This window comes from Onychostoma macrolepis, chromosome 19 (assembly GCF_012432095.1).
Source record: "Onychostoma macrolepis isolate SWU-2019 chromosome 19, ASM1243209v1, whole genome shotgun sequence".
Taxonomy (NCBI): Eukaryota; Metazoa; Chordata; class Actinopteri; order Cypriniformes; family Cyprinidae; genus Onychostoma; species Onychostoma macrolepis.
Genome location: NC_081173.1, coordinates 25,767,177 through 25,789,657, shown reverse-complemented (window position 1 = coordinate 25,789,657; position 22,481 = coordinate 25,767,177). Strand labels below are relative to the sequence as shown.

Below are 22,481 nucleotides of genomic sequence, written 5' to 3'. Positions count from 1 at the left end.
GCCTCACTATATGAGTGAGAGAGAGCTCCGCCAGTGCGTCCAGTTTTATGTGAATAGCAAGCACGCAAAAGACGCTGTATCGCTGTATCATGATATTATAATTATCGTGAGCCATGTATTATGATTATACCATATCGTGAGGTACCCTGCAATTCCCACCCCTAATTTACAGTGTGTAGTTGTAACTATAGAGGCCAGATAGAATAAAACCACTCATTAAAGGGATTTTTACTGAAAGTTAGAGGCATTCTTATGCAAACTAAGTCCCTCTTGATGGTGGCAAAATCACTATAAAACTAGGCATTGAGTGGCTTATTGCTGCAAGTAATGTATTTCATACTGTTCCTTTGCATATTTGATTCTGATTGATCAATAAATCTCATCTGTTTTACAATATGCTACATTTAACTTTTTTTTTTTTTTTTGTGTGCTGAAAATCCTTTACCTAATTTGTTGTTTTGTTATATTATCACCAAATATTGGATTCAATCTTTTTGTCAACTTTGTGATTGATTATAGGTCTCATTGATTTGGGGGGTATATCCCAAAAAAGCACAAACATTATCCATTTTTATTAAGGAAGTTATTGCACCCTGTCAGTAGGTTTTAGTCCAGTGCCATAAAATCAACTACCATTTTCTGAAAAAAAGAAAATATTGTCTGTGTCAAAATGACCAGGGGCCAGTTGCATAAACTTAGTCACCATGTTAAGACTGTATCATAAGACCTAGTTTGACTAATTATTAGCAGTTGCCAAGGGGTAATCAGTCTTACTTTTCCAATACAAATAAGAGCAATCTACCTTTTGATAAATTAATTTAAAAAAAGTTATGACCAGTCTTGAAGGAAAAAAAAAAAAAAAAAAATAGGTGACTAACTTTTTAAGACTACACTTTTTAGTCTAAACAGTTTATGCAACCGGCCCCAGAACGCAACTTAAATAAAATGTCAAGTGCTTTTTGATTATTGTGAGTTTGCAGCAAAGAAACAAAAAAGCAAAGAAGAATATTCTTTATTGTAATACTTCATTTGATCATATAATGTAATATTTCTTATTGTACACAGAATATATACGTATTTATATATTTGGGCATAAGCTACTACAAGGGACACATACAGTAATTAAAGCAAACATAGAAAAAAAAACCATCAGAATATCATTGGCACAGATGTCAAGAATACATATTGGAAAAAAAAAAAGAGAAAAAAAAAAACTTAAATGAACACTTTATAGTCTCACAGTGAATACATTTTCATCTGTTTACACATTCATTGCTTAATACACAGATCTGGATGAAAACACAAATGTATGCTGGAAAAAATGGCTCCGAATTAAGACCCAACATTTAAAGAGACGAGCTGCCTCTTTGTAGAAACACACACTCTCCTAAATATTTGATTTGAATGGGAGTTATCTGTGTTATAGATGTCTGTTACCAGCTTGATTATTGAATTAAAGACACTGGAAAATGTAACATTGTAAATGGAAAGATCATGAAATGTCCTTCATAACACATTTTTTTAACCCATTTAACACTTTTTTGTACTTTCTCACTGATAACATTTGATTGAACATGATACAGCCAGAGAAATAACACTGAATATGGGTCAATGAAGGGTTTAAATGCTTTAAGGGGATAGAAAGTATTTATTTTTTTAATGTATAGGTTCTGTTAATATACCACTGTGAGACAAATACGCTTTTTTTCCAGCATCTGAGTAACCATATTTTACACTTGCTTTTGCCCTTGGTCAGTATTCGCACCGCAGATCAGCTCTATTTCTGTAATTAATATGCTTGACTTGTGTGAGCAAACTCTGACATCAGCCCAAATTAGCTAGCAAACAAACAAACAAGCTCAGCGCAGCAGAGCATGATGGGTAATGGTGCGTTATGCCTGATGGCTCCTTCAGCAGCAGAGTCACGTGACACAGTGATGTGTGCTGAGAGGCGGAGTTAAATTAGCATCAATCACGGTGACAGCGTATTTACCGACTAATCAAGCGGCATTCAGCACGTACATAAAAGCTCAGCGGGGACAGAAAGGGCATCTTCTAACTCTGCTGACACGGCGGCGCTGATCTAAACCCAATCACACGCTGCTGACAGCGGCTGAATCAGACCCAGAACTCACCGAAAACAAGAGCTAAAGATGCTGAATGAGGTGAAAACGTGAGGTGTGGCTGCAGTGAGATGTTTGTAAGTGTTACCCTTGAGGAGCAGACAGCTGAAGAACAGACTTTATGGGAAAACTAAGTGTTATGGGGCCACAAAGAGATCAAATCGAGGTCAATCCAGTGTGATGCAATACAATAAATAAGATAAGCTGCTCAAGAGGAGTACAGTGCGGACCAGAAAGAACCAAAAGCTAACATAACCACATGTGAATTTAAACCGTTTTGCTTCTTACTACAACCAAACAATGTGCAGAACATGTTACACGACAAAGAACAGACTATAAATTCTATAAAACAAACACAACAGGGCTGCAACCACCATAAACACTGGGACATTTCCCTCGATTTTTGGGGGGTTTTCAATGAACGCTTCCTAACTGAAATAATAAATATAATAAAATATGAAAAAGGCAAATCTAAAAATGAAAAATAATTAATATCAGTGCTAAAAAGCAAGGTGATAAAGTTTTATATATGCTACCGTTTTTTTTGAAAGAAATTAATACTTTTATTCAGAAAGGATGCATTCAATTTATCAAAAGTGATAGTAAAGACATTTAGAATGTTTTTAAAAAACTATTTTAAATAAACGCTGTTCTTTTGAACTTTCTAGTCATCAAAAAATTATGAAAAAAAAAAAAAAAAAGTGTTACAGTTTGCACAAAAATATTAAACAGCACACTGAAGACTGGAATAATGAAAGCACGTCTGAAGACTCTCCAGTCTTCAGAATTACTTTCATTATTCCAGTCTTCATGATGCTGAAAATCCAGCTTTGCTTCACAGGAATAAATTAATTTTTACAATATAATAAAATAGAAACAGGTTATTTTTAAATTGTAATATTTCACTATTTTACTGTATTTTTTGATCAAATAAATGCAGCCCTGGTGAGCATAAAAGTATTCTTTCAAAAACATGAAAAAATCGTATCAATCCCAAACTTTTCAACGGTAGTTTCAGTGTAGATTTTTGACTTCGCCTCAGTGTGCACTGAATTCTGTATACGACCCGTTTTAAAACTTTCCATACAATCAAAGACTTTTCTTACAAACATAGTTTCTGTCATTTGTGCACAAAATCAATTTCTGTGCTTCTTTTGCAGTGTAAAGATGGCTATAGATATTCGGATTCATATAAAAAAAAAAAAATGAAGAAAAGAAACTACCACATTTCAGTATGCAAGAAAGAAGACCAGTTGCATTTCAAGTATTGTGCTGTCCTGCAAACATAGTAAGTAGAGTATGAACGTCTTCTCTTAAGAGTATTTTACAAAAGAACAAGATAAGGAAGTATATTTTCTAGTAAGTGTGATGATGGCACATTTATTATTCTGTCCCATTTATTTGAGCCCATCCAATCCTGAATATGTAGTCATCCTGAATCCATATAAACTGTTGAAAAGCTGCAAATTAATTTGAAAGTGTCTTATAATAATGTATCATTTTGAAATCAGCTTATAATGACTGCTTTTATCATGTTTCTATAGGGCTATATTGTCATTTATGGATACTACACTACTTTGTGTACCATGGAAGAAAGAAGAACGGGTTTGGAACGACATGAAGGGTGAATGATGACAGAATGTTCATATTAGTGAACTAACCATTTAAAATGAATGAACGTAACGTTGAAACAATAGAATTGGAGATGTTCAGAAACACTCACTTTGTGATAGTTAAGGCTGGAATGGTAAACACATTCAGATCATGTTCTCTGCGCATCTAATGAACATGTTTACGGGGGAAAACAGACAGAATGTATTCCATCACAATACAGAAAACACAATGGATTTGGCTTATTTCACAGTGAGACTCTTACTTCACAACATAACACAGTCGAAACACTCAAACTGCAAAAGAATGACTTAGTAAAAAGAAACATGAAAACACAGACTCAAACGCCAGTGACCCAATTTACTCTTCAAGTATAAAGTCCAGTGATATTGACCTCTTCAAGTTATGTACGGCGCAGCAAATATACGTTCGGTGACTGGAGGGAATGAAGAACCAAGGCTGTTTTTACAACACCAGCTACACACCGAATTTACATTCAAAAGATAAAATTTCCAGCTAGGATTATTCAACGTTAAGTTACTACGCCATAAAGCTTTGTTAAGGCTTGTGTAGGCCTCCAGCTGTTAGTTTCCTCTATATTTGCTTAGTATACAATGTTCTTTCTGTACAGATTTTACATGTATGTGTTCAGATTCACCGTCTGAATCTTCAATTTCTGTTTTTTTCCTTTGAGTCCAAAGACTGAACTTACTGGAAAAAATTCCAGAGCTCATTATGACTCCGAAATGAAATGCGATTGGCTGTCGTTACGTGTAATCTGATTGGCTCTGCCACGCAACTCAAGGCATGATGTCTATTTGAAGTAGCTGAGCCCGGCCACCAGAAGGAACTTCTCCAGGAAGAGTTCAGAGTCGAGCACCGCGATGTGCGCCGCACGTCCGATCAGCGTGTTGGCCGTGTTCGGTAACGCGTGGAACACGTTCTGTCTGATCAAACGACAGTTTGGAGCACTCAGCAACGGCTGGAGTAAGTTATTGATCATCTCTGTATATACTGGACCTGTTAAAAAGCAAATATGTTTATCACACACATTACATGCAAGCACAAAATGTTGTATATTATTTAACATTAATCACAAATATATTATAGTACATGTTTTGCTGATGCTTTTATTTACTTTTCTTGTTTTGTTTTTTTTCCCAAAAATGAAAAAGTTAATATACATAGCCTACATATTATTAAAATATAAATAAATAAACAAATAATTTAGTGCGATTAATCACATCCAAAATAAGTTTTGTTTACATGATATATGTATGTGTACTGTGTATATGTATTATGTATATATAAATACACACGCATGTATATATTTTTACATATTAAATATATTTATTTATAATATAAATTATATTGATATGAATATAGACATGTAAATACTTTCAAAATATATACTGTATATATTGTGTATGTGTGTGTATTTATATATAATATATTACGCATACATTATGCATACAAAAACTTTTATTTTGGATGCGATTAATCGTCTGACAGCACTAAAATAAATACATACATAAATAAATAGTTAGTTAGGTAGGCAGTTAGTTAGTTACTGTTTAAAACTGTGGGGTGAGTAAAATATTTTTTCTTTCACATAAATGCTGTTTTTGAACTTTTTATTGATCAAATATTCCAGAAAAAATGTATCACCAAAATAAAATATTAACATTAAAAAAATAAAATATTTTAATAAAATAAATGTTAATTTATAAAATAAACAAAAAATAAGATGTTACAATTGTTTAAATATTAAAATTAAATTATATTTTATTAATATCAATCTTGAAAATATATATCACAAAATAAAATATTAAAATAGCCATTTTTATCACTGACAATAGTAAAAAAAAATGTTTCTTGTGCACCTAATAAGCATATTGGAATGATTTCTGAAGGATCATGCGACAATAAAACATTCAGATTTGCTATCACAGAAATAAATTACATTTTATAACATATTAAAATAGAAAACAGCTGTTTCATTAATAATATTGTAACAATATTACTGTTTTTGAATTCTTTATCATTAAATGCATCCTTTGTGCATTTACTAAAACTGTCTGTTTTTTTTGTTTTTGTTTTTTTTAAGACTCTTTTCAAAAACATAGATTGGATACTAGCTTACCACTGACCAGGTTAATAAGTGAATTAGTATGTCTATACTTTTATAACTGTATGTAACATTTATCCAGGCACAATGCCTTGCCCCTTTGATTTGCATTGTAGATTTTAACTTCTTTTTTTTTTTTAATTAATCAACAGCATGCAAGAGCATCTTGCATATTTTTCAAAGTTTCGTTGCATAAACCTTGCAAACCCTGCAAGTCTAGTTCTATCCCAGAAGAGCCTGAGAACTCACAAACATGACTTCATCTCCAAGCGGATTGATAAAAACCTGTGCTCTTGGAAAGCCTACCAATCTGATTGGAACTTGCCATGTTGAGAAAGCTCTTGTCATTTTTCGCCGTCTGCAGCTAGCTGTGCATTGACACCGACAGTCTGAATACTCATATCCCAACAAAGTCTCTATTTCAAGGCATCCTTCGTTGTTCTATGTGATCATAGTCTTGGTGTGTGTGTGTGTGTGTGACTGCTCAGAGTGTGTATCCTTAGCTCTGTCTGTCACACTGACACTCACAGAGAGCCAGAATTCTCTAATCTGTCTCTCAAACCGAGAGAAAAATACCTGTCAAAGAGCCGTATGCCACTCTCAGAGGTGACAGTCTCATAAAATGAAGAACGCTCTCTTCCCGCTCGCTCTCTCTTTAACTCCATATCAGTTTCCTTTCATTTCATTTCATTCACACTGTTGGCAGAGCGATTTTCTGCTAATGGAATACGCGTGCAGAAAAAAATCTCAGGTTTATTTGTATTTTAAATATTAAAACTAAGGAACAGTTGAACCGATTGATATTCTAGAGCATTCCAGCTGGTTGTTAGGGTGATGCTATGTGCTTGCTAAATTGTTCTGGGTTGGAACAGGAAGTTAACACACCTGTGGTTCTGTCTTTAAGCGCCGTCCGACACATCTCAATGCGGGCCGAGTGGAAGGGCACGTATCTGTCCTGTGGAGAGGCCACCAACACCACGTTCCTGAAGAACTGCAGACCTGGACACAGATAGAAAGAAATCATGGGTATGTGTGTATGTGTTTGTGTTCGTTCTTGCTTATTTTTCAGTGAATCTCTACCTGGTTTCTTGCTGAGCGTGTAGAGGAAGGTCTGTCGTGGGTCGGTGTGGTCTCTGAACGTAAGCTGCAGTAGGGAACCAGACTTCTTCAGTTTTTGCATTAGCCACAGACCTGAAGAACAAGGATAGAAAGTCACACGGGTTTAGAATGAGACAAAGCTGAGGAAATCATGACAGACTCCCTGATCAACTCTACACCAACTTCATATACACTACTGTTCAAATGTTTGGGGTCAGTAAGATTTTTTATTGCTTTGAAAGACATCTCTTGTGCTCACCAAAGCTGCATTTATTTGAGCCGAAATATGGTAATATTACAATTTAAAATACATATTAAAAACATATTCACATAGAAAATTGTTAACTTATTCCAGTAATGCAAAGCTGAATTTTTTTAACATCATTACTCCAGTCTTCAGTTTCACATGATCCTTCAGAAATCATTCTATGCTGATTTGCTGCACAAGAAACATTTCTTATATAATCAATGTTGAAAACCTTTCAACCTTTTTCAAGATTCTTTGAATAATAGAAATTATAAATGTCTTTACTGTAACTTTTGATCAATTTAATGCATCCTTGCTGAATACAAGTGTTAATTTCCTAACAGTGTAGGTCCGAATTTATGTGTGTACCTGTGCTGACCAGCGTGCTGTTATTATACAGTGTTCCCAGGTGGGGTCCAGACAGGGACAGGAAGGTGTGGAGTTTACAGAGGTAACAGCGGAATCTGGGTCGGGTCAGCACAGAGCGGATGATGACGTTCCCCAGAGAGTGTCCGATGAAACTGGAAAAAAGAGGCAAACATTTCGAGTAGCTTTTTTGGTCTCTATTCATTGCAAGTTATTCTTACATTTTACTTAGGAACTACAGTTTTAATTAAGTCTGTCATGATCATTATGAAACTTTTAAACATTTGGTTTTGAGAAGACTTGAAACTCTAGAGACTTCAGAGAGAAACAAAGACTGCGAAGTATATTAAAAAAAATAATTACTGTGAGTGTAAAATTATGATTAAAAAGCTTTATATGAACTAGGAGACGCATTGTTACATTTTCCAGTGTATTGTGTGAATATCTTTAGATTTTATTTCTTCTGAATGCCAAACACCACCTTTCTTTTACTCTTCTGCCATCTTGTGGTAATAAGTATAACATATGCAGTTCTTGTGGGATCAGTGGAGCCATCATGCTTCAGCTTCTGTATGCAACTATTTATTACTCAGTCTAAAGCATATCTTTAATGTGAAGCTTTATACTTCATGCTATGATATCTGGATAATACATTTTGAATGCAAACCTTGTCTACAACATACTATTTTGTAACAAGCTGATGTTCGTAAATTTGTTAAATTGTTCATGAATATCCAGAGGTAAAGACAAAACTAATGAGGCTTATATAACATGATTAGCAGCTGTATCTATTGTCCAACCACAAGAGGGCACACTAGTCTGTAATAAGTATTTTTGTGTACGGTGTTTTAATAAATCATATAGCATCAGTGTTAACATGGTGGTTAACATGGACTGGTAACTATACCATCTGGATTCAAAAGGCATGCAATTTCAGACCCATAGTTGGAGCTCTAAAGCAGTGCTGATATTGACTGTGGTTTGGTGAGTTTTGCCGCTGTTAAATGAAGTAAAGTCCAGAATTGATTAAGAAAGGTTGAGGTAATGTGTATAAACCTGATCCGGTGGATGGTGAGGTTATACAGCTGGATGTGCTGAATTATCTCGTCCAGAAGTCTGTCAGTCATGGTGTCAAAATCTGCAAATGTGTCTGTCTGCAGACAGAAGATGAGAACAGAAACAGAAAGCTGATCAAACTTGTACTAGGAACCATATGAAAGTTGTGATTGGTTGTTGAGGGGCATTGTAGCTTTCTGATTGGTTGTTGTGCGCAGCTATGCTGTTAACTGGTCACATACTGAGAGTTGCTTGTTGTTTTGTTGGCATGTTAAAATAAGTTTATAAATAATGAAATGGTGTCAATCTGAGCAGGAAAAAAAAGTAGAACATTTGATTTAATTTTATTCTTTCCATTCATTCACTGGTTTGTGTGATTGTTTTTTTATTTTATTTTTTTAAACCATGAAAGGTTTCTGATTATTTATCAGTTAATTAATTAATTTCATATCATACCCCTGACTTGTCATTGTGATTATGCCATTATAGTCCTGGGTGCTCTAATTGGCTGAAAGCAGTTCAACAAGTGTGCTAATTGGTTGGATGTTCTACCTGGTTGCGTTCTGACATGAGGAAGTCCAGTCTAGATCCAGGCAGCCCAAGCTCTATAAATGTCTTAACCAACCGCAGATCTGCACTGTTACCTGGTAATAACAAACACAAGAATCTATTTACTAAAGATGCAGCTATTATTTTTTTTTTATCTTACACACTTTTATGAATCTAAATCTCTTTGAGATTGCCATCTTTACCATCAAGTCCATGGACACACACCACGAGGTGTATCCCGTCCTCAAACTCAGTGTCGTCTTCCTCAGGAGGGAAGTATGGATGATCGGAGGCGAGGTAAGGCAGGTCACTGTAGAGAGTGCCTCTGAACACCAGCTCCCTCAGCAAGGCTTCCTTTGCCTTATAGAAGCTTTAAGACATCAATGAAAAACATTAATGTTACAGTGAACAAGACATTCCAGTAATGTTTAAATAGTAACAGGGTGAACGCTGAAAATTTGGCCTGTACCAGAGATATCTCCTTATGATTGGTGAGTAAATATACATTTAAAACATAAATTTTGTTTGCTATTAGTGAAAAACCAAACATTTTTTTGTTACTGAAACACAGAATTTGAAATTAAAGTTTTTATTTTGCTGAACACTGGCAGATCGTTTTTGTTTGTTTGTTTGTTTTTTAATAATTTAACTTTGAGCATGAAACTTGGTTGAAATCACAGAAAAACTTACTTAATCATTCTCTCATTGATTTCCTGATCAGCACCGATGAAAGAGTTCGAGGAGATTATTCCAAAGGAGCCCAGGGGTTGATGGGTAATAGGGGAGGTGGCCTGGCGTGTGGAGATTCCGCTAACTGATGGCGAATCGCGTAGTACGGACGAGAAAGGCAGACACGTGGGTGCACATGACACCGACAGGTTGACAACCTCCACCACCTTTTTATTCATGAATGCCAGACCTGTACTTGACACATTACTGGCTCTGCTCTGCCCATCTATTGCCTGCTGCTCTCTCTCATTGGCTGGTAGCTTAATGAGATCAATAGACCTTTCTTTCTCATTGGCCACAATTTCATGACTACTTTTGTCACTGCTTGGTGAATCTGGAAGGTTCTCCATACTTATTTCCTCAAGTTCATTCAAATGAATGTGACAGACACTGATGTCGTCAGGGTCCTTTTGATATGTGTTTGATTCTAGCGCCCCCTTGTGTTCGCAATATTCATTTTCACATCTACAAACCTCTGTGTTGTCATTCATGAGACCAGAATACTCTGGTCTACATTCCTGTGAGTTTTCAGCCATTTCCTCCACTGTGGCATTTTCAACACCATTATGCGTAACAAATTGCTGGTATAGTAACATTTCTGGATTGGCAAAATTAAGATTTACTGTTTCCTGATTGGACAACTCATCCTTGTCGATTTCCTGATTGTTTTTTTCATTTCTGTCCTCCCTAGTTTCGCCTTGAAGATTCTGCTTTACCTCATTGGCTTCTTCCTCACTCTGCCTCAACTGATTGGCTGCACAAACATTCCTCTTCTCCTGATTGGTTGTTTCCTCTCTGTCCTCTCTAGTAACGCCTTGAAGATTCTGCTTCACCTCTTTGGCTGCTTCCTCAATCTGCCTCAGCTGATTGGCCACCCAATCATAGCTCTGATTGGTTGTTTCCTCTCTGTCCTCTGTAGTAATGCTTTGAACATTCTGCTTCACCTCATTGGCTGATTCATCACTCAGACTCTGCTGATTGGTCACGCAAACATTCCTCTTTTCCTGATTGGGTGTTTCACGATCCTCCTCGGTGTCGTCAGGGCTGTTGATCTGCGGTGCTGAGGCAGATTTGGTCAGAGTATTGAGCTGTCTCTCCTCCTCCTCTTCATATGGCAGGGAGCTTATGGAAGTCAAAGAGGCCTGTGTGGCGCTGGGCAGGCTTCCATGACTTTCCGTCTGTAGGCCCTCCAAAGAGCTCTGATGCCCTGGCCGACGACGCGCCAAGTTTTGCAAGACGTCTCGACCCCCTGCGACAACTCCTCGACCCTCCAGGGTCCAGGCCACAGAGCTTGGCTCGCTCTCAATACCGGAGTCCGAGATCACGGAGGAGGAGCGGTTCATTAGCTTAGCCCCGCCCAAGAATACGCCCTTGGGCGGAGTTTCGGACAAGCGACGGTTCTGTTGTAGAACATTACGAGAAGGAGACGTGGCTAAAGTGTCAGTTCCCATTGAGTTGGTGTTTAGTAGATTAGCTGGTGTTGTATCCTTGCTCCCATAATCCTTTGCAGGTGCTTCAATGTATCTGTTATCTAATACCGACTGTGGCTCGTCGCTGCCAAGACTCCCAGTATTGCCTGGTGTTTCAAGATGGTTGTCATGGTTATGAGTGGGCAGGAACTCAAAGCTGTCAAGGCTGGTGAGGTCGGGAAGTTCTGCAGCATCCGTCGGAACAAGCAGCAACGATTGTCCGCTACTAAAATCAGTAATATTTGTTTGTTTTAGACCTGCATGATCAGATTCAACAAAGTAAACTGATTCTTTTTGGCAACTAGTTTTCTCCTGGTTACCTGTATCTATTGCTTCATCACAGTTTACAGACCTACAGTCAACATTGAATCCTTCCTCAGTTTCATATTGGCATGTGATCTTATCAACAGAATCAATTCTTGAATCTGAGGTTGTGATACATTCGCTTCTATCAATATCGGTCTCACCCACATGGCCAATCAGAGTCTCTGCTTGAGCTCTCGTCTCTTTATAGTCAATGATGGAGTCCTCCTGCCGGCCAATCACGGCCATGTATGTGGGCAAGTCCATGTAATCTTCACAGGGAAGTTCCTCAGGGGTTGTTGCTGGTGAATTGGTGTCCTGTGTTTCCTCAACCGGACTGATGGTTTGGTCTTCCATCCTTATTGGCTCAGGACATGGCTGAGAGTTTAAGATGCTTTGATTTTGCACATGGAGGTTGTAGTCTAGAACAGAGAAAGAGAAAAGTACTCAGTTGTGTTAGTTTGTTTACAACCCGAATTCCTAGAAATGTTAGGATGTTTTTTAAATTTGAATAAAATGAAAACTAAAAGACTTTCAAATCACATGAGCCAATATTTTATTCACAATAGAACATAGAGAACATAACAAATGTTTAAACTGAGAAATTTTACAATTTTACGCACAAAATGAGCTCATTTCAAATTTGATGTCTGCTACAGGTCTCAAAATAGTTGGAACTGGGGCATGTTTACCATGGTGTAGCATCTCCTCTTCTTTTCAAAACAGCTTAAAGACGTCTGGGCATCGAGGTTATGAGTTTCTGGAGTTTTGGTGTTGGAATTTGGTCCCATTCTTGCCTGATATAGGTTTCCAGCTGCTGAAGAGTTTGTGGTTGTCTTTGACATATTTTTCGTTTAATAATGCACCAAATGTTCTCTATAGGTGAAAGATCTGGACTGCAGGCAGGCCAATTCAGCACCTGGACTCTTCTACTACGAAGCCATGCTGTTATAATAGCTGCCGTATGTGGTTTTGCATTGTCTTGCTGAAATACACATCATCTGGAGGGGAGCGTATGTTGCTCTAAAACCTTTATATACCTTTCAGCATTCATAGTGCCTTCCAAAACATGCAAGCTGTCCATACCGTATGCACTTATGAACCCCCATACCATCAGAGATGCTGGCTTTTGAACTGAACGCTGATGACACACTGGAAGTTCTCCCTCCTCTTTAGGCCGGAAGACACGGCGTCTGTGATTTCCAACAAAAATGTCAAATCCTTACCCATCTTCAAGAAATGGCTAAAAACACATCTCTTCCATCTTTATTTGACCCTCTATCTCTAGCACTCTCTATTCTAATTCTATTTTATCTATCTGTCGTCTTTTTATTTAAAAAAACTAGGTTACTTTTTTCTATATTCTATCTACTCATTTTCTTTAAAAAAACAAACAAAAAAACAACAACAGCAACAACAAAAACAAAAAAACCTCTCTGCGTACTGCATTAGGCTAATCAAGACTTGTCATAGCACTTGCATGTTGTTGCTCTTTTGTTGGTTTTGGTTGCTTCTAATGTCCTCATTTGTAAGTCGCTTTGGATAAAAGCGTCTGCTAAATGACTAAATGTAAATGTAAATTTGGACTCGTCTGACCATAGAACACTTTTCCACTTTGAAACAGTCCATTTTAAATGAGCCTTGGCCCACAGGACACAACGGCGCTTCTGGACCATGTTCACATATGGCTTCCTTTTTGCATGATAGAGATTTAGTTGGCATCTGCAGATGGCACGGTGGATTGTGTTTACCAACAGTGGTTTCTGGAAGTATTCCTGGGCCCATTTAGTAATGTCAATGACAGAATCATGCCGATGAGTGATGCAGTGTCGTCTGAGGGCCCGAAGACCACAGGCATCCAACAAAGGTCTTCGGCCTTGCCCCTTACACACAGATATTTCTCCAGTTTCTCCAGTTCCTCTGATGTTATGCACTGTAGATGATAATATTTGCAAATCCTTTGCAATTTGACGTTGAGGAATGCTGTTTTTAAAGTATTCCACAATCTTTTTACGCACTCTTTCATAGATTGGAGAGACTCTGCCTCTCTAAGACATCCCTTTTATAGCTAATCATGTTGCAGACCTGATGTCAATTAACGAAATTAGTTGCTAGATAATCTCCCAGCTAAAACTTTTCAAAATTTCTTGCTTTTTCAGCCCTTTGTTGCCCCCGTGCCAACTTTTTTGAGACCTGTATAGCAGGCATCAAATTTGAAATGAGCTCATTTAGTGGATAAAAGTGTACACTTTCTCAGTTTAAACATTTGTTATCTATATTCTGTTGTGAATAACATATATTAATTAATTTGGTTTTAAATTCGAGTTAACTCATTAATTATTGAGTTAACTTCATTTTCGAGTTAATGGCATTTTCATTCTTTTTCATGCATTCATTGGTTCATTAGTTTGTTCATTTACTCTTGTTCCTTATTGATTTATTAGTTTAATACATTTGTCTTTGTTCTTTAGATCTCTAATTCATTCGTTTATTCATTTATAAATCAAATCATATATTTTTGTTCATTCATAATGCAGTTCACTGATTCAGTGACTTTTAGTTCTAATTTATTAGTTTGTTCATTTATTATTTTGTTCATTCATAAATATGTTCATTCTTTCAGTGATTTGTTTGTTTAAATGCTCTTTTTTCATTCACTAAATAGTTTCGCCTTTCATTATTTTGTTTGTTCTTTCATTCATTTAGACAATGATTTATACATTAATTAATTTTTTTCATTCATAATGCAGTTCACTGATTCAGTAGTTTTTATTGCTAAATCTTTTGTTTGTTCATTCATTTATTTTTCTGTTCATTAATATGTCTGTTCTTTCTTTCAGTGATTTGTTTGTTTCAAAGCTTATTCATTTGTATTTTCATTTGTTTGCTTGTACAGATGTTCATTCATTTGTTTTATTTATACATTCATTCTTATGTTCATTCATTCATTTGCTCTCTTTTAAACAACGTTTCTGTTGGCTGTCACCTAAACAGGGTGAGTCCACGTATCTGTCCTCAAAGATGATTGGCAGGCTGTTCCAGTCTCCGTCGATGTCCAGGCATTCCACAGGAAGTGGAGGCATTCGGAGCAGGTAGTCAGAGCTGCGCATCTCTGTGGCCACCTGTGCATGTCTATTGATACTGTCATCATAGATACACAGCAGTTTCAGCGGTTTTTAAGGGTTATGAGTAGTTTTAATTACAGTAGCTTTAATGAAAATATTTGAGGTTATTTCTCCATTTGCATAGCTAGGTATAGTGTGTATGTGTCTAAAAGAGAAAGACTGAGGCTATATAAAGAGACTATATAAAATAAAATAAAAACTCACAGCTCCTCCTGAAATGTGAGTGAGGACTCTTTGGGATGTTCAGTGAAGAAATATGCTTCAGAAAATCTCCTGACCTGCACAAACACACATATTCAGTATGTACTTACAGTATATCATAGACAACAGCTGTAAATCACAATGACACATTCTTTTTTGTCTCATTAATAGAGTATTTATGTTGTTGTCTTTTCAATCAGGGGCATTTTTGACTTAGTATTTAAAAAGATTCACTTCTCATTTCCATTATAACCATTTCATTTCTTTCTTTCTTTCTTTCTTCTTTCTCTCTGTCTTTCTTATGAAAGTTAAATTTAAAAACTAAACTGTTTTAACAATCTTATAACTATCTTTTTCTTTTTTTAACAACAATTTTTGTAAAAATGTTAATTGTCAAAAAAGTTCCCCTGTTGAAGAATCACCTATTTCAAAATAATTTCTATAAAACATGCATAGTAAGTCACTGTAGGTCATTTATCATTCATGCTGCATTTGAATCATTTCAGCTTTTCTCTCTATATTTGTCTTGCAGGCACATTTTGAATGCATTACAATCTTGCATTTTATATTTCTTTTTTAAGATCAGCCACAGCAAGCAGAAATATTTTATAAAGGAACCTCACGTATGAGAGAGAGATAAAACCACTCCAGTAATAAAAACTAAATTGGATACATCTCTTCATCTTTTTCATCATTATAATAACTCAGAGTTCTGTAATTAAAAGCTGAGCTGTCCTGTGGGTGAAATTACTGAATGTATCAAAAGAGATGAGGTTTCTACATGAAATGCATCGCTCAACAGAACGCATAGTTGTGAGGGATGCTGGGAAATTCAGACTGTGTGTGAGAAGCACAGTTCATTCCGGGTTTTATCGAACAATAATTTAAGTCAGTCTGACTAGAAACTAATTATCCCGTTGGAATCATGTCATTTTGTTGCTAGGATTATTAAACGAGCTGTTATATTTGAGTTTGTATATTTCACAAAGCAAAAATAAGCTGTCACGCTCAAAATTCACCCTGTATGGCACTGCATTTCAGGTTAAGCACCATTCATAGTAAGTTCTCATAACTTAAGGCTGGAACTTAAGGCTTTGTAACCTATTTACTTCTAATGTGACATATTTCAAAATGAAACATGACATTGAACAAGAAACACACTCACCCTGAGTGTGTGGTGCTCCTGGGCCAGATGTGAGCGGATATGTGGATTAGGGACCGTGGCTTCCAAAAACTGTGTCCAAAGAGCAGACAGCTGAGCACAGAGCTGCGTCAGATCTTTACTGATCTGTTCTGCTACCTTCTCATGACCACCCTGCAACTACAGAGAGAGAGAGAATTAAAACTGTCAATCTTGTTTAGTCACAGAACAATACTTGGTGTTTAACCTACATCATATTAAGTGTATGTTTTTACAGGAATTTGATTAGTCAAGTGTTTCACAAACCTGCAGTTCAATGGTGAGCTGGTTTAATGTTTCTTCAAGCGGGAGGTCCTCTGGAAACGAGAACATAAGGAAAGAGTTCGAGTCACAAACAAAAAATATCATGGTAATTCTGTGTTTTTATGTCCCATGTAAATACCATGGTAAATAAACATGGTGATTATTTAGTACCACACAGTATAAAGTATGTACTTAAGACCTAACATATCTAATCATGTTTATGTTTTTTTTTTGGAGCTTGACAATTACTGATCACTCTGTGCTTTTTGTGTCCTACAGAAGAAAGAAAACCTAATGGGTTCTGAAGGACAATGAGGGTGAGTAAGTGATCATGACAGGGAACTGTCTTTCGAGAAATCCACACACATTTGAAGTGAATGAGTTACATAAGAGTTTGTGATTATACCCATTTCGATGTGTTGCAGTTGAGGGATCTCCTTCATTAGCGCCGTGTAATAGGAGCGCAGAGCTCTGTGAGCCGCCAGCAACAGTTTACAGATGCGCCGGTGCCACGTGTAACCTCTCTGCAGACAGTTCTCCGACGGCACGTAAAAACTGCCCTGCAAACAAACACACATTCACAAAGGACATATACAGTACGAGTCGAGGTCAGATTTTACTGCATGTCACACTTCTTCCCTGTCATTTCTGCACACGCACAACCAGGTAGATAAACACTGAACAAAGGTTTACCCATGTGGACTAACCCACAACTTTGGTCACACAGCCACTGTTTTCATAAGTTCTCTTTTAAGAGCTAAAAACACAGGTTTCTCATGACAAAAAGAGAAAAAAAGAATATCATATTTGTGTGATGTGGTTGTTATGAGCAGCAGCTGTATGTTTATGTTTGGCTGAGCCTGAAGCTCAATAATTAGATGAAGATCAAACGCAGAGTAACACTTTAAACGCAGTCAGTTTCCCAGCAGTAAAATAGGAGAAGTGTGCATACGTGGCGCTCGTATGGAGAACGACACAGAGACGTCCTGTCGACAGGAAGTGCACACATATACAGCTCTACAGAGAGGAAAGACCCTTTCTGTTCATTTCATTTATAGCATTTTTAGCAATTTTCACACTTCTGGGTAAAAAAAAAAAAGTAAATTGAAATTGAAATAAGAATAATAAGAGTACACTATCATTCTAAGGTTTGTTGGTTGGTAAGATTTGTTTTTGAAAGAAGTATTTTATGCTCTCTAAAGCTGCTTTTTTTATCAGAATAAAGTAAAAACAGTAATACAGTGAAATATTATTACAATTTAAAAACTGTTTGTATTTGAAAATATAATTTATTCCTGTGATGCAAAGCTGAATTTTCAGCATCATTACTCGCGTCTTCATTGTCGCATGATCCTTCAGAAATCATTCTAATATGCTGATTTGCTGATCAAGAAACATTTCTGATTATTATCAGTTTTAAAAACAGTAGCACTTCTTACTATTTTTATGGATACCATGATGCATTTTTTTTTCTTTGATGAACAAAGTTCAAAAGAACAGCATTTATTTGAAATGGAAATTTTTTGAAACATTGCAAATTTTTTTACTGTCACTTTTGATCACTTTAATGTGTCACTGAAATGTAGAGTCTATAAAGAGTCACTATAAAATGTGTCAAAAATAAAATAGTGTCATATAAAATAAAAAAAGTTTATTACCTTGTTACATTTTCACACTGGTGGAGAAAGGCTTCTATGAATCTAAAACACTAAATACAAGCTATTTTTAAATGTACGGTTTTATAGTTTACAGAAAATGCAGGTGATGCTTTAAATGTTTGAAATGCTGATTGTGAGTCTGCTGGGCCTCTAATATTTCTTTACTGCATACTTGTGTGTACTGTGTAATGTGTGTATGTTTGAGTGTAAAGAGAGTGCTGAAAGCTGTCATTATATGTGTGAAGCTTTGTAATCTACATTCAGTTATTTCCCTTTGACTCAAACAGATGCGTTCTGCATTCAGTCTCTCTCTTGCACACACACAAACATCTGCTCTGTGCTTTCTACTGACATTTCTCACATTTTAGTAGTCTACATGTGACAGCTGGAAAACATAAAGTCAATATTACACTCACATACAAGCAATAAAGGTCATAGACTGAGTTCACAGAGCCAAATTTAATGTAAGAAAGCGTGTGCATGGCAGAGTAAACGTGTCATCTGTTTGCGGTCAGTATGCGTGTAAATACATTCATGCAAGTCTGTACGCTATATATTATCTTAAGCCTTCAGGAGCAATACAATAGTTTGATTAGGAAGTAGTGATGCCCAATTTGTGAACAATTGCTCTTATGAGTGGAATCTTTTCAGTGAGTCATCAGTGGCAAAACCAGTCTAAATGATTTGTTTAGGAATCAATTTGATCTGGTTCAACTCAGTGATTCAATTGCAGCAGTAAACAGCGAGAATGAGTGAATAACAATCTAAATTTACTTTTAAATTGTTGTTCACTGAACTAAGTTTTAGTTCTCACAGAACGCTGTTGCATGATTCAAAAGTCTTGTAATATATATATATATATATATATATATATATATGTATATGACTTTCATGATACTTTTATGCTGCTTTTGCATAAATTTAGAAGTATCATAAATATAGAGTAATTTCTCCCTTCTGTTCTACGGATGAAAGAAAGCCATAGGGATTTGGAATGGCATAAAGGTGAGTAAATTATTCATTTTTGGGTGAACTGTTTCTTTAAGCGTCCAGATTCATGTTGGGTTAACTATAAGTTGCTTTTACAGAAGACATTAAACATTAACCCATCACTTAATAAGCTTAAACAACTTATCTTTTGTCCCTGAGTGAAAAGCATCACATTATGTCCTTTGTTGTAAAGTAAAAGTGCTGAGAAGCGCTTGCAGAAAGCAGAGAGAGAGGGAGAGATGCTTGCTCCTCATGTTTGAGGCTGTTAAAGCTGGGCTCGTTACGATGATCAAACACTGCCTCCCTCCAGCGGAACGCTGTACTTAATAAAGTGCCCTGCAGGGGGGGTGTAAACGTAGGACCCATACGGAGACGAGAGGCCTCGTTACGATTTCCTGCCTAAATGGAAATCTCCACAGGCAAGAGAAACCTCTCAGTGCATCCAGTCAGAAAAAAACAGAGGGCTACTTTGTCTCAGCAAATGGCCAGAAAGGTCAAATTATCTATGCTGTTTAACTCTAAATTGCTCTGGTTAAGTGTCTGCAGGTATTATTTGGAAATATTCCATGACTGTGTTCTGAATAAATACTGCACATTACATGCACTGCATACTGCCTGGTATTTTTGAAATAATTATAGTAAAGTAACAGGTGAAACTGAATGCATTTACTTAGCCATTAGGATGCAAATTTGTCACATGAACTCAGAATGTTTAATGTAGCGTACAGTTATTTTTCCAAAAATATAGGTGATATTTTGTCATTTTTAAAACTCTATCTATCTATCTATCTATCTATCTATCTATCTATCTATCTATCTATCTATCTATCTATCTATCTATCTATCTATCTATCTATCTATCTATCTATCTATCTATATATGGGCAGTCTGATAGATAGATAGATATTTTTAATATTACAAAAGATTCTATTTTAAACAGAACTTTCTATTAATAAAAGAATCCTGGAAAAAATAAATGCATCATAGTTTCCACAAAAATATTAAGAAAATATTGTTATATTCAATGTAATGTAGTAATAATAATAATAATTATTATTATTATTACTATTATTATATGTGTTATATTATTATATAATATTACATTTATAATATTGTGCATTACATTATAAATAAAAATAATGAAGCATCTCACAGTGTACCGTACATTTTGGCAAATATAATCATTCATTGGGTTTTCATGCATAAAGAAAATATGGTTTCATCAAAATGTAATGACCATTCTCTGCAACAGGTTTCTTTTTCTGACAGATACAGAAAAATATACAGAAACTATCTAAAAACCCAGAAGATCACCACGGATTTCAGTGCTATCAGGTAAGATGTCAGATGATGTAATAGTTGGATTTTATAGTTCAGTTGAGATAAGTAAATCATTTAAACACATTATAATTATGTGTATGTGCAAAATGAGTGAGTTAGGTTAGATGTATGTGTTTACCTCTGTTGGCACAGGTTTGCAATATCCCGCCCCAAACATCAGATTCTCCACTGACATCGCAGAGGGCGGAGCTTCACTCTCTGGAGAGCCTTTACCCAGCCACGCCCCCTTTCCACTGCGTGCGAAACTACAGAAAGACAAACGATAGACTGTAAGTACCTGTGGAGTGATCAATGTGTGCTGCTGTTATCAAGTGAATTAACATAAGGGATTTCGGTGGGAACCGCTCACAAGATTCTTCACTACTCAGTCATGCAAAATCATTTATACTGCATATCTGTCTCAAAACAATGTCTGCCGGTCCTCACGGAAACCCCAAAGACACATAAATGCCTGATTAGTTTGTTAAAGTCAGTCTTGAGAATATTTGTCACTAATGAGACTTCTGTTCTCTGAAATCCATTACACATGACAGCTGACAAACACACACACACTTTGGATTTGACAGCTTTACTTTCAGGAGAGTTCAGAGAAAGATCTAGCACTTTAAAAGCTCAGTTTTAAAGAACAGATCCACAGCAGTGAAAATAGATCACATCCTGCCAATAACACCTCCTACGAACAGGAGGTACAGATCCAACAAACAATACACAGTATTCAACATTCGACTAGAAAAGCTAGTTATTGTATACAACCATGCTAATAAGCACATTGTTGATTTGTAATTTAATTTAATTTAATTTAAAAAATGTAATTTAATTTTTAATTTAATAATAATAAAAATAAAAAAAATCAATTGGAAAATTTTTTAACTAAATAATGCTTGCCTTACAAAATTAATGATGAAATTATCTAAATTAAATTAAAATGTTATACTTTAATTAATGTTTTATTATTATTATTATTATTATTATTTATTCTTTCTTGTTGTTTAGTCATATTGGGTTACATAAAGAGTAAATGTGAGTTGAAAATTAAATGTATTTATTGTATTTACATATTTTATACATTTTATTAATTAATATTAAATTAAAACAAAATATGATGTATTATTAACTATTAAATATACTACTACTACTACTACTACTACTACTACTAATAATAATAATAATTATTATTATTATTTGATGTAATTTCATTTTGATCATCATTAGATGTTTAAGGCAAGTATTATTTAGTTTAATTTATTTATTTTTCAATTAAATTAAATGAATTAAATTACAAAGCAACAAAACAAAAACAACAACAAATAATAAAGCAATGCACAAAAATTGAACTGGTGGGCGGAGTTTGTGTGATCACCTGATCAGTGGTTGGTGCAGTGCCACCAGGGAGGCGTGGATTGAGACTGAGATGACGGACAGGTGGAAATAGTCAAACATGACGGGTAGGTGATGGTGTAGGCCTTGGTGTGGATGGAAGTGCAAACCTAACGTCCTGCTGCTAATCAGAGGCACTGAAGAGAGATCTGCCAGCCTAACACACAAACACATGACAAAATCACACGTTATAGAGAGACACAGTCACACTAGACCTTGTGTTTAATTTTGTTCATGAGCATGTGAACAATGAAGACTTGTCTCAAGTCTGCAAAAGTAACAACTATGCTGAGATGTGGCAGCCAAAGAAAAAGAGCAGGAGAAAAAGACCTGAATAAAGAAAACACAGGAGAAGGAGAGAGGACAGAGAGATGGACAGGTAGTGAAGTTAATGAGCTTGCCTCACTGCCGTCCCTGCAGAGCTCAGGGGCCACAGGGGCCGACCCGCCGCTGCCGCTCTGAGCTCCTGGGCTCTGCTGCAGGTAAGAGGCGCAGGTAATTGCTCTCATTTGTGCTGCTTTGAAACAGGACTCTCTCTCTCTCTGTGTGTGTGTGTGTGAGAGTATTTTAAGCTGAGGGCCTTCAGTGCCTTTCCTCTTACTGTTCTTGATTAATACACACACACACACACACACTGTGCCTGCCTGAGGCTCTACCACACTCTCT

At 36.1% G+C, this 22,481-nt stretch overlaps 1 protein-coding gene and 1 long non-coding RNA gene across 3 annotated transcripts in view; one reads left to right on the top strand and one right to left on the bottom strand.

Annotated features, from left to right (window-relative positions):
• Window positions 1-998: 998 nt before the first annotated feature.
• fam135b (family with sequence similarity 135 member B) overlaps window positions 999-22,481 on the bottom strand; it is a 54,722-nt gene continuing 33,239 nt past the window's right edge. For both annotated transcript variants that reach the window (XM_058753473.1, XM_058753474.1), the window contains exons 6-20: window positions 21,799-21,972; window positions 20,557-20,683; window positions 16,856-17,009; window positions 16,453-16,502; window positions 16,171-16,326; window positions 15,009-15,082; window positions 14,666-14,820; window positions 9,869-12,101; window positions 9,382-9,548; window positions 9,182-9,273; window positions 8,630-8,727; window positions 7,577-7,728; window positions 6,943-7,053; window positions 6,748-6,861; window positions 999-4,754 (exon numbers count right to left, since the gene is read on the bottom strand). In XM_058753473.1, the coding sequence (XP_058609456.1) occupies window positions 4,549-4,754; window positions 6,748-6,861; window positions 6,943-7,053; window positions 7,577-7,728; window positions 8,630-8,727; window positions 9,182-9,273; window positions 9,382-9,548; window positions 9,869-12,101; window positions 14,666-14,820; window positions 15,009-15,082; window positions 16,171-16,326; window positions 16,453-16,502; window positions 16,856-17,009; window positions 20,557-20,683; window positions 21,799-21,972 (4,063 nt within the window). In that variant the 3' untranslated portion in view covers window positions 999-4,548. The remainder of the gene's footprint in view (window positions 4,755-6,747; window positions 6,862-6,942; window positions 7,054-7,576; window positions 7,729-8,629; window positions 8,728-9,181; window positions 9,274-9,381; window positions 9,549-9,868; window positions 12,102-14,665; window positions 14,821-15,008; window positions 15,083-16,170; window positions 16,327-16,452; window positions 16,503-16,855; window positions 17,010-20,556; window positions 20,684-21,798; window positions 21,973-22,481) is intronic.
• On the top strand, window positions 7,737-17,009 carry LOC131525626 (uncharacterized). Its single transcript, XR_009267264.1, has 5 exons — window positions 7,737-8,557; window positions 14,674-14,771; window positions 16,424-16,555; window positions 16,729-16,766; window positions 16,875-17,009. It is a non-coding gene; the product is annotated as an uncharacterized LOC131525626 (long non-coding RNA).